General features: G+C 32.3%; 1 protein-coding gene across 2 annotated transcripts; it reads left to right on the top strand.

The window, feature by feature from the left end:
- The first annotated feature begins 10,095 nt into the window (after window positions 1-10,095).
- On the top strand, window positions 10,096-12,868 carry LOC109804539 (uncharacterized). Of its 2 annotated transcripts, none has more exons than XM_020366389.3 (4): window positions 10,096-10,290; window positions 10,365-10,653; window positions 11,955-12,083; window positions 12,635-12,868. In XM_020366389.3, exons 1-4 carry the CDS (start codon window positions 10,228-10,230, stop codon window positions 12,679-12,681), a joined length of 528 nt encoding a protein of 175 aa, XP_020221978.1. In that variant the 5' UTR covers window positions 10,096-10,227; the 3' UTR covers window positions 12,682-12,868. The 2 variants fall into 2 exon arrangements, with proteins under 2 accessions (XP_020221978.1, XP_020221977.1); XM_020366388.3 differs by having other exon boundaries at window positions 10,109-10,290; window positions 12,610-12,868.

Below are 12,868 nucleotides of genomic sequence, written 5' to 3'. Positions count from 1 at the left end.
CTAGATTAGCTCATTAATTTCACTCATTTTATTTTATTAGCTAAGGAGCATTAGGTTGCCGTATGTATAGCAAGTTAAGAAAAGTGAATGCTCTAATATACGATAGTATCTGCGCCATAAAGAAAAGTCCAAAACAATTTTTAAAAAATACTATGGTTGGGCCCTTGCTTTGATATGTTTGTTAAAGTAAGTCTTATTAGAACCTAATATAGATTCTCGTTTAATACTGTCAAAATCTATTTGAGCATTCACAGATAAAAAAATTAATGAGATATTTATTTTTTTCAACTTTCTCTACATTCTGCATTACATTCATTTAGAACAAATCCCTCCTTGTAAAAGAATAAATGAGAATAAAAAGGAAGATTAACCTATGTGCATTAGTCGAAAGTAATGGGATATAAGCCATATACATAAAGAGTTTTCAAGACGCCAACTCCTGCCTAAAGAAGATAAAGTCGTGTTGTGCAACTGTGAAATCCAAGTAGAATATGAGAAACGAATAAGAATGGATGGATCCACACTCTTAACGAGTTGCAAGCAAATAAAGAGAACTTGAGGAGGACGAATCCCTCAAAACACTAAGGCAAAATGGATAGAGCTTTCTTGAAAGATGATTTCAACAAGAGAGAAACATTGCTTGTTAAGAAACTACTAGAATGAAAACCCGCAAAGGGCATTCTAGGAAAAAAAGCAATGTTTGTTCAAGCTGAAAATCGAGAGATAGCTTGAATGTTCCTCTTGAGAAGCAAGACTCCATGGAAAGCTCTACTATCATCGCTTCTACCCATTCCTACTTCTTAGGAAAGTCTCAAGATATGGGTTGACAACACCTTCATGAGAGAAGAAGTCAAAGGACCTCCCTCTACACGAGATCTTCTGAAGTGCCACATCCAAGCAAGTGTAGGACTAGCCCTACAGTCAGACAACCTAGGCCTCTCTAAGGGGCAACCTCCTTCTTTTTTTCTTTGTGTACGAATCACGAACTTGGGGCATGCCCGGGCCCTTAAGCTACATTAATGGGCACGTGTAAATTGAAAATTCTATTTTAATGTCATACACTTTTCTACTTCATTTATCTTCTCCCTTTTATCTGCTCTAAGCCTTATTAACAAACCTTAAATGAACAAGTACATTTGAAATAAAGACGTCATTAGAAACAATGGCTTAATACGCAATAAGGAACACATAAAGATCAATCAAATTTGGCATGACTTGTGGATAAAAGTCCAAGCGAAATCAGTGCAAGGGGCACCCCTTTTATTGAAGGAATGAAAGATGATCACAAATGCTGCAAAGACAAAAGCCTGGAAGGAAACCCACTAAGGGGGTTGCGCAAAAATTAGGGCAAGGTCCGCTAGGAGACTCACAAACAAAAAGGGTAGCCTAGGCAAAAGTGAAGATCAAAAGAAAATGTCCGCTAGGGAACACATCTCAAGTAACCTAGGCAAAAGTTAGGACAAAGCAGCATCCCGAGCTGAAAACCGAAAGGCGGCTCGAGAAGATCATTTAATGAATATGCAATCCCAAGTCATCGCTTAACTTTGAAGGAAATAATAAGCTAACGCGGAAAATGATTTCCTCACTTTGAATGTGCTTGTTCATCAGCCTAAACTACTAGCCTACCTCGGCCAGCCATTCTTCTATAAACCATTTTTTCTACCAAAACTTTTACAAAAAATATATATATATCCTCTTCCTCTCTTTCCTCTTGACCTATATGGCATTAAGATAAATTTGAGAGATACACAGTGAAAACTCACAAGGAGAAGATGGAGGTGTCCTAGAACAGAGTCTAGGTACACCTGATCTAAGGGCTAACATATCATTTCCGGTACAAGCGAAAGGGCTGAACTACACAAACCTTAGGTTCAATAAGAAACACTGAATTTGACAAGGCTAAAGGCTAACAATCCATGTCATTGATCAATACGCATAGATTAATTTCTTGAAAGTAAAAATAAATTTGCATTTTAAGCATTAGCATAGAAGCATCATTGCATAACATGCATATGGAACAAGTGTGCACAAAAGGATATAAGTTCAAAAAAAAAAATTGAAAAAAATCCAATACATTCCTGCTTCGTATTTTCTTTTGCATTATTGCATTCTTTGTGTGTATCTATCCATCACTTGTCGAAGGAATCAAGAGGTCGAAGCACTCACAAAAAAGATCAACAGCTAGACAGTGCCTTAAGAGCCAAGATCATGTCAAAAAAGCATAGCCCCAACAAGGGCATTCCATACAAGTGGTTTCATATAGCCACCCAAAGAAGAAAGACCCGTCAATAGCAAGACGGGATAGAACGGAAAGAGGAAGAATAAGCAAGTCTATAAGCATGAAAAGGCCATCGTCCCCTACTCCTCAACCGAATGAAGGATGATCTAAGAGAATACCAAGGCCAGGAATGACTTCCTAACCAAAGCCAGGAGTGACTTCCAAAATAATAGTCATCAATAAAGATTCAGCAAATAACATCATGGGAATAGATCCCTCCACTAATGATGACAATAAAAAAGCAAAAACAACATGAGGAAAAGGCAAGCTTCATACATGTGGAAAAAGCCGAAGCATTTAGAAAAATAGCAGAAAAAGGAAAGCTTCAAACATGAAAAAGCCGAAGCTAAACAAAGATATAAAATTCAAAAAAAAACCTACCACAAGCATACGCCTGGAGAGGCATTACAATACTTACCTTGACAAGAACAACACCAAACTTTTACCAAACATCCCATAATGAAGGCACCTAGAGAGGCATCACAATATTCACATGGCAGGGGCAACACTAAAATCTCTGTCATCCATCTATCTCTGGCCACCAACATAGGGGCACATCAAACATCTCCTGCCCATTCACTTAGGGGTAGTCTTTCATCCCATAACACCCACAAGAAGACATCTAGTACAAGATTGGTAAGGGTTGCTAGATCCCTAAAACTAGTACAAGATCGGTAAGGGTTGCTAGATCCCTAAAACTAGTACAAGATCGGTAAGGGTTGCTGGATCACCAAAACTAGTACAAGATCGGTAAGAGTTACTAGACCCCAAAACTAGTAGTGGGTCGGCTGAAGCCCTAAATATTAGTCCAGCCTGGAGAGGCTGAGCTCAGAATATACTCCCTCTTTAACAAGCTACAAATAAAGGAACACACTATCATGAAGCAAGGAGAAGCAGTAGGATGCATCAACATCAAAGCCAGAAGCCTAGATGGTACAAGTTTACCATCCTTATCACCCGACAGAGCATATAAACCAATACTCAGCTGCTCTTAGGGACAAGGATACAGGTAAACACCATCTACCCGAAGGAAATGGTGTGGGGGACATCTACACTATTGAAGTAAAGGAGAAGATTCAGACACAACAAGCGACATGGGGCATTCACATGGATCTTGAAGCCTAGATGTTTCAGTTTACCATCCTTGACACCCAACAGAGCATACAACCCAGCACTCAGTTGCTCCAAGGGCAAGGATATAGGGAACACCGTCTACCTAAAGGAAACAACGCGAAGGTATCTATTGTCAAAACAATAGTGAAGATCTGAGTTTTCACCTCACTATCACAAGAGAAACAATAGAGCTTCTACTTGAAGACTGAAGATCAGGTGTACAGTTTGTCAACCTTGTTACCCAATAGAGTACGCAACCAAATGCTCAACTACTCTAAAGGGTGAGGATACAAGCAAATACACCTATCCAAGGGAAACAACGCAGAAGCACCAAAGAGATAAAGAGAAGACCCGGACGAAATGTCTACGTCTTTACTTGCCTTTGGAAAAGTAACACATTACTATCCCAAAGGACAAGTAAAGAGGGGCAGCTGTAGATACCTAATTTCGTCCGGGGGCATATAAACAAGGAAATGGACCTCTATTATGAAGGGAGGAAGCTCCCGAAGCATGCAAACAACAGGATAAGACATCAGAAGGCCTAAAGCCCAAATAAATTAGTTTTAGTGGCCCGTAATGGGCTGTTCCAAAATCAGAACGGGCCGTTCCAAGCCACAAAAAAGGCCTAAAAACCTAGTCTGGAACGGGCCATTCCAAACCAGGCAAAAGGCCTAAAAATAATAGGCTAGAACGGTCTGTTCCTAAGCCAGAACGGGACGTTCCAAAATTGAAATGGGCCGTTCCAAGCTCTTAAAAAAGGCTAAAACCTACATTTGGAACGGGTCGTTCCCAAATTGGAACGGGCCGTTCCAAGTGACAAAAAAAAGCCTCAAATCTTAATTTGGAACGGGCCGTTCCAGCATAGCAATTATGTGTTAAACGCACTTCTGGAACGGGCCGTTCCGATTTCAGAACAGACCGTTCCAATATACACAATTAACACATAACGGTCAGATCCAGAACGGGCCGTTCCGATTTTGGAAAGGGTCGTTCTGGCACCCTTCTGATGCCCATAAATAGACAGTTCGGGCACAGTTCTCAGGACTCCAAAAATTTCGTTCAAAACTCCTTAGAGCTCAAAATTTCTCTCTCTCCCCCTCCTATTGTATTTCTTGAGATTTGTAAGGCATATTGTAGTGTGAAAGGTTGCCATAAAGCACCTTCTCCATATTTGAAGATTCAATAGAGCTCGTTCAAGAGGTATTTCAATCAATCTTCTTCTATATTTTATTTCTCATCTTTATCTCCATCTTTTATTTATAACAAACGCAATCATGTAGATATTTTAGGGTTAGTCGTATAATTTAAATTTTAAGCATGTAAATAGTCATCAATAAAATGGGATTTAATATTTATATTATAATTTCTTATAATGTTAACTTCATCATAGGGTACCGATTAAGGGCGTTGTAGGGGTGCTTAATACCTTCCTTACACGTAACTGACCCCCGAACCCAATTCTGGTATCAAGGCCATTATTGGATTTTTAAAAAAAACCTTTTCTTTTTCCAATGTTTTGAGTAAAACATTGGTGGCGACTCCTAAGAACCTATTTTCAAAATCATTGATTAAGGATTAGTCTAGCGTCCGGGCATTCCTTAATTAATGAGATTTTTAAAAGGATGTCTAAATCATAGGTCAGAAGATCAGAAATTTTCGGGTTGCGACAATGTGCAATGTCCAGCAGCAAAAATATGCACATAAAATTCATTTTCACACTCAAATCATCAAACAACATGTAGGCATATCAAGTGCACAAGGAAATATTCGAAGATGGCCAAAATTTTTGAATAAATGATGTGTAAAGAAATTAATCACACATGAGAAATTAAGTGATTTAGAACATGCTAGGACTAATTAGCATGCATGATTGACCCTCTAAAGCGCACCAGAGACTCACGACCATTTCATCAAACAAGTGGTATGCATGTCATTTTTTTTATCATTTCAAGGTTAAAGCATGAATACTTGGAATTCTTTCAAGGTGGGTTCAAAAGAGACAAGTTAATGACAAAACCGAATGGATTAAAAAACAAAATATATCATATCATCAATGTTTCACATGCAACCCAAAATTTCCAGCAACTCAAACTTAAAAAGAAAATGGTAGAACTTAGGCAAAGATGCCTAAAACACCAAGATGATTCACAAGGATGAAGATGGCATGAATTAACACATGAAGAAAGAAAAATGGATCATGAAAATATGGTAAGGTGATGACCCACTCTAGCACAACAATTTTGACAAGTAAGAAGACTCAAGAACATGACTGAAAATTTAAAAAAAGGACTAGATGTTTTTAATGCATGTCAATGCTATGGTAGGCTCACACATGAGTTGTTTTATTCCTGACAGTAGTACTGAACCTTTCCAATCTAAGTGGCGACATTTGATAAATCATCCTAAGTAGAGTCAATACTAGAAGGATTGTATTCTAAGTCGGTTATTATTCCATTTCTACATCGGTTCTAAAACCGACTTAGATGAAGGCAACTTAGATGAATGAACATATCTACATTAGTTATGTAAAAACTGACTTAGATGTATGTGTTCATCTAAGTTGGTTTTATTAAAACCGTCTTAGAAGTATACATGTGAATGACAACCCAGAATGCTCAACCACCTCTTTTACAGATGAAAATGATTTTTCCCAAATGTCTTCACAAAGCTCTTCAAATTTTTCACGCATTATTATGCTCCTATAAAAAAAATGAACCATGAATATATAAACCCTAATGCCCAATCTATCTCCAAACGAGCCATGAATGAAGTACCTTTTCGTTCCCTCACAACTGCAAAGGGAAACACCTTTGGCATCACTCATTTCTTCGACCCTGTTGTGTTTGAAACACCTCTGGCCACCATCACTTCAGTGAGAGGTTATGCACGAGAGGTTAAGAGTTCTCACAAGGTTGTCGTTGAGAGGTTGTTGAGAGATACGACGAGGTTGAGACGTTGAGAGCAACTGAGAGAGACGATGAGGTTGAGACGTTAAGAGCAAATGAGAGAGAACTGAGAGAGACAACGAGGTTGTAGGTGGTAGATTGAAAGGCGTGCATGAAATGAGAGAAAACGTGCGTGTGATAATTTTGGGTCTCCATCTAAGTCAGTTTTACACAAAAATCATCGTAGATCAGTTATCATCTAAGTCGATTTTACAATAAACCGTCATAGATATGTGCGTCTAAGTTATTCTACTACGGTTATTGTCTAAACCGTAGTAGATTAGATTCATTTTATTTACAAAAATGTCACTGTGTCTTCTTCTTTATCATTTTTTAGTAAACAGTCTTAGATTGAGCGACTTAGATTATTCAAATTGTAGTAGTGAGTTGACCTTAGACCTTGTTTGCAGGGGCAACCACCTAGGACCCATGACCTAGAGAGGCCCATTGTTTTCAAACTATACAATTATGTTATAATTTTTATATTATTTTTAAAATTAAATTAAGATTATCATCTTTTATATATTTAATTATTTGTTATATTTATTGTTAATTTTTTATGCATTACATTCATAAAAGGGTAAAATATGTTTTTAATCCCTGTAAAAATTTTCAAGTTTGGTTCCAGCTTCTCAATTTATTTTTGTCCCTTTAATTTGGAGAAACATTACTTTTGGTCCTTAAAGTTATTTATATAATACTTTTATAATAAATGATAATATGAAAGTAAATTGAATAAAAAAAATGTAGTATATCTACTTAGATTTTTTAATATAATAAAACATGTTATTTTTTATCAAAAGTTTAATACATTGTTTAAGTTTCTAATTAAACTAAAAAAATTTATAATTGAGTTATTCATTATTTTTTGTAATTTAGTCATAGTTACATCAAATTATTATCTCATATATCACCATACCTGTCTAACGGATTTTAATCTACTTATAAAAATTTTCAGTCTCTTTAATCATAACAATAATAGAATAGTAGAAAATTTTAACTAATGGAGTGTAAAACTTAATACACATGAATTATGACATTGGATAATAATATAACATAATTGTCTGAGTATAAGGAAATAAAAAATATTTTGTCAAATTAAATATCACAGATCATAAACAAATTTATAATCATGGAGACTATAAAAAGATAAAAGACCAAATTATAAAAAAAATAGTTTAAAACCTGATTAAAAATTCTCAAAAAAAAATTCATAAACTAGATATATTAAGCATTAATTAAATCATGTATCTATTTTTATATAATAAATGTTTACATTTCAAATTTTTTATATATAAGGGTCCATACTTATTGTTTCGTCCATGGTCCACGAAATGTCAAAACCGACCCTAATCCTAAGTTGCTTACAATTGTTATTCAAAAAGTGTGTTGTTATGTCCTAGAGATGAAAGGTTATATTTGTTGTAAATTCAATAGGGTTAAGTCACTTAGATTTCTTATCATGTTGCAAGATATCTTTAGAGTTGATAAAATGTGTGATGATGCATAGAGTTGTTGTTCATTTGTGTAGTTTTAACTTGCCAAGTTGTGCATGTATAATGATATGTATGCTTTTGTTGAACTTAAGTTATTGAGTGATTTTGAGTTGATGTTTTGTTGTTCGGTTGGAAGTTACTCAGGATGTTGATGTTGAGCTATGAGAGTTGAAATGGAGTTTAATGAAAATTTGGTGTTTGAGTTGTTATTTGTAAGGTTGATTTTTAAGTTGAGTGATTTGAGTTGATGTTTTGTTGTTCGGTTGGAAGTTACTCAGGATGTTGATGTTGAGCTGTGAGAGTTGAAATGAAATTTAATGAAAAATTGGTGTCTTATTTGTTATTTGTAAAGTTGATTTTTAAGTTGTTATAATTAGCTTTTATGCTTTCTAATCCTTTATGGAGTGAGTTTCTCTAAAGTGAGGAGATTTCACTCTAGAGAGAATAGAGTACAATAATAATTATTTATTAAAAATTAATAATAAATATTATAATTGATTTTATTATACATGTATTTGATTTATTACAATTCTAAATTATTTATTTTTTAATCAACAGTGAGAGTATTTTATCCTTTAAAGTGCACCTTTCACCTTAGAAGAGTTGAACCCTTCATTGTAGATTTTAAAAGACTTTGTAAAAATGTCATGATTTTAAATATTTTTTTAAAAGACTTTTAAAACTTGGATTTTAATCAAGACTTTGTAATTTAGATTTTAATATATTTTTGATGAATTTATATTATAAGATTTTAAAGGATTTCAAAGGAAATCATGGATTTGCAATACAACAATATTTAATAAAAAAAATAATATAAATAATAAAGAAAAGTAAAAGCAATACAATTTTTCTATCTTTTGATAAATATTTATCTTTATCTTTTGACAAATAATTGACTTTAATGTCTTTCTAACTAACATGTCTTCACAAATATGAAGTTATACTAGTCCTCGATGCATTGACATATTCTCTTTTATGCATTTGAGTTTGAATAATATGTTTAAAATTATAGTATTTATTAACTAATAATATTGAAAATGAAGATTCATCCACTATTTCAATTAGAAATTTATTTGAACAACATGCTTTGTGAAAAAAAATTATGTAATTCTAGATTCTAATATAAGTTTAGCTTGTGAGAAAGAGAGAGGAGAAAGAAAGGCAAGAAGAAGAGAGGAAAAAATAGTGAGATGGAAAAAAAAAAAAAAAAAAAAAGTAAGAAGAATAATAATAATAATAAAAAAGATAAATGAGAGGAATAAATAAATAAAAAATGAGAAAATGAGATAGGAAAAAGAAAAAAAGACAGAGAAGCAAGAATGGAGAGAGAGAGAGAGAGAATGAGAAAAAAAAAGAATATGAGAGAGAAATAAGAAAAATAAGAGAAAAGTTTTAAGAAAAAGAGAGAAAAAAGAGAGTAGAAATAGGAGGAAAAAAATCATGTGAAATTTTAAGGATTTTGGTAAAATTGTTTGATGAATGAATTACATATAAATTATACTAAAAAGATATCTCAAAATCTAGTATGCAAAATAATTCATTGAAATATCTTTATTTTTTAATATCAATATAATTTTTCAAGTAAAGAAAATCTTAATTGAATACAACTAGATTTGATGGACTCCTAGAAATTTATAATTATCTTAATTAAATATTATCAAATTTTGACGAATTCTTAAAAATTCTTAATTGTTTTGATTAAATATTACTTAATTTTTTTATATTAAAAAATTTTGATTGAATACCAAAAAAAGTTTTATAATAAAAAAATCTTTTAAAATTCATCGAAATTCTAATTAAATATAATCCTAAATTTCTTTGTTAAATTCTATAAAAATATGATATTATTTAATTTTTTTATTTAAATTTGTGAGATTGAAATATAATAATTTTTTTAACTTTTATTTTAGACTTATGGAATTAAATTATTTTAGTTTATTAAATTTGTTTAAACTTATGCGATTAAATTATTTTAATAATTAAATTTAATTTTAAAATTAAAAAATCCTAATTAATAAAATTATGTATAATATTTAAATAATTTTAATTTTAATTTTTAAATTATAATTTTTAAAGATTATTATAATAAATAAAAATTATCATTAAAATATCATTTAAAAATTATATATATTTTTAAAATAAATATTTACAAATATTTATAAATATCTATAAATATTTAAAAAATAAATAAATACTTACTTAACAAATATTCACAAAAATATAAAAATAGAGCGAATATTTATCCAAAAACAAGGAACTTCTGAATAACATCCCTACCTCCAACTCCAAGGCAAGTCTCCACATTTCAAAATTGGGCGGCAAACGCAAAACATTCCCCAATTTAACAAATTTCCCAAACATTTTGCATCTTCAAACACACACAACACTCATTCCAATGTCATCCTCCTCCACCACGCTCTTCATCGCTCTCCAATGCAGCCAATGCTCCACCATGCAGGTACTCTCTCTCTCTCTCTCTCTCTCTCTTTCTCTCTCATCATTCTAATCCCATTTACGCGCCACTCCGTTCAGGTGAAGCAGAAGAAGAAAAGCAGCAACAAATGGAGTTGCGCGATCTGCAACCAGAAACAATCCGTACGCAGAGTCTTCGCCCAGGGATTAATGGCCAAGGACCTTCGCAAGTTCGTTCAGGACTTCAACATGTCCCGCAAATCCTTCGACGACGGAGATTCGCCCCTCGCCGGAACCCTAGATCCGCCGCCGGAACACCACCACGGCGAGGTCGACCGCAAGCAGAAGAGGAGCGATTGGTCCGCGTACCTCGACCGAGAGGAACAACAACAGGATCATATTGATGATGGTTAGTCTTTATTTATATTTTATTTATTTTTAGACCTAAAACCTTATGAAAATATACTATAGAGATTTAAAACAAAAAACACTACAGCTTGATTTTTCTTTTATGTATTATTAATCTGAAGATTTCTAAACCGTTAAACTAATTAGGAATAATTTTAATTTTAAAATAATATTATAAAAATTAATAATCATGTCTTCCATAATTTATAATGAAATAATAACGTAAAAAACTTTAATGTTGTTGAATTTTTAGGTTTAATTATCTAATAATTAAAATATTTTCATTTTAGTTTCTGCATATATCATTTATTTTTTCTTTTACCCCATATAGTCGCACAATCTATCTCTTTTAGTTTTTATAATTGCATAAATTTTTAATTTAGTCATATATTTTCTTTTTTTTTTTAATTTCTATAAAAATAGACAATAAAGCCTAAAAAGAAATAGAAATGATATTTACAGATACTAAAATGAAATGTTTTTAACTATAGTAACTAAAAGTTAAACTTTATAAAATTATATGGATAAAAAGGTAAATAATTCATATTTTTATTATATTTCAATTAAATTACCATCTATCTTCTTAAGTGAGGTTTTGTATTTAAGTTGATAAAAAAGAATGATTGAAAGTATAAATTTTTTATTTTAGTCTTTATAGTTGCATAAATTTTCATTTTTAATTTCTATAAAAATAGACGACAAAGCCTAAAATGAAATAGAAATATTTATGAAATGTTTTTAATTATAGTAACTAAAAGTTAAAGTTTATAAAACTATATGGATAAAAAAGGTAAATAAATCATATTCTTATTATATTTCAATTAAATTACCATCTATCTTCTTAAGTAAGATTTTGTATTTAAGTTGATAAAAAAGAATGAGTGAAACCACTAAAAGTGGTTAATGAAGTTTCTGAATGAAGATCAGTTGTTAACTAAGTAAATCAACCATCCTTTGCCGTCATATTAATGTGTGATATCATAATGGTTAAATTTTGGCGAGTGACTACATGGATTGTTAAATAAGCTAGGCAGCTTCGCACGGTAAAGGAAAAAAAATAAATAGAGAGTACCATATATCATTGTAGATAAAGGGATATTTAGTGGTTTTAATTTATTCAATAGGGATAATCATAATCGTTGTGTGGAGAAGAGGGAAAAGTTACTAGTGTGTTGATCATTGTAATAGTGTTGGTGGTAGATATAATTTATTTTAATAATTGTGGATTAACTGGGTTTTGGTTCGTCATGGTGTGTATTTTAGCTCGATTTTGATGAATTTGGGACGGATTGAATTGAACAGGAGATGATTTTGAGCCACTGGTTGTGACTGAGTTGCAGAAAGGTATGTTCAAGAAACGCAGAGTGGCAGAAGATTCCACTGCAGGAAGTGACAAGCTTTTCAAAATGCCTCTTTCCTATAACGCTCAAGGTGCATATTCCTTCATTTATGTGTTTTTATATTTCAATTTGTTTTGATACTTCACAAATCACAGCATACAAAACAACATATTTTATGTATTGCAATTTGTTGATGAGAAAATTATTGCCTTGTTACTTTGTTTTTGAGCTTTATCTACTTGAGCTTCACAAATGTCAAATCACCATATGCATTTAATCATGTTAATATATAGCATTAGGACCATTATTTGCTACTTAAAATATCATAAGCTATAAGTCTTAATTGAGTGATAAGACAACCAATTTTGGCACTCGTTGAATCCGTTGCAATAGAATGTGGTTTTAGTACTGGAGTGGTTTTCAATGCAGGTGGATAAGGATTAGAGTGAATCTCAATAAAGATAAAATAAATTTTCATCAAAATTTTTTACTTTTAAAATTACATATATCTTTCTAATGCATATGAGCAGAAAATATAGTAAAAATTTTATTTTCTAAATGTATTGAATACATTAATAATGATATTATATCATGTATGTGGATTCATATTGATGCAGACGAGCCAATTATTGATCAACGCAGAGTTACATCATCGACTGAAATCAATCCACATAGAAATAATTACATGACAGCAGATAATCAGAGGACTCAAAAATGCAAAACAAGCAACAACAGGGCAGCCTCCAAATGGAACAATTACTTAACTGAGGACAATGAAAATTTAGAGCTTGGATGGAAGAGAGGCTTTGACTTGGACCAATCAGGTCCATGAAACAACAGCATCTTAGAGGCCATGGCTAGTGAAACAGTAGAAGA

The sequence above is a fragment of the Cajanus cajan genome, chromosome 1 (assembly GCF_000230855.2).
Source record: "Cajanus cajan strain Asha chromosome 1, NIPB_CcT2T_4, whole genome shotgun sequence".
Lineage (NCBI taxonomy): Eukaryota > Viridiplantae > Streptophyta > Magnoliopsida > Fabales > Fabaceae > Cajanus > Cajanus cajan.
The sequence above is the reverse complement of the archived record's forward strand: the minus strand, read 5'-3'. Positions and strand labels throughout refer to the sequence as shown.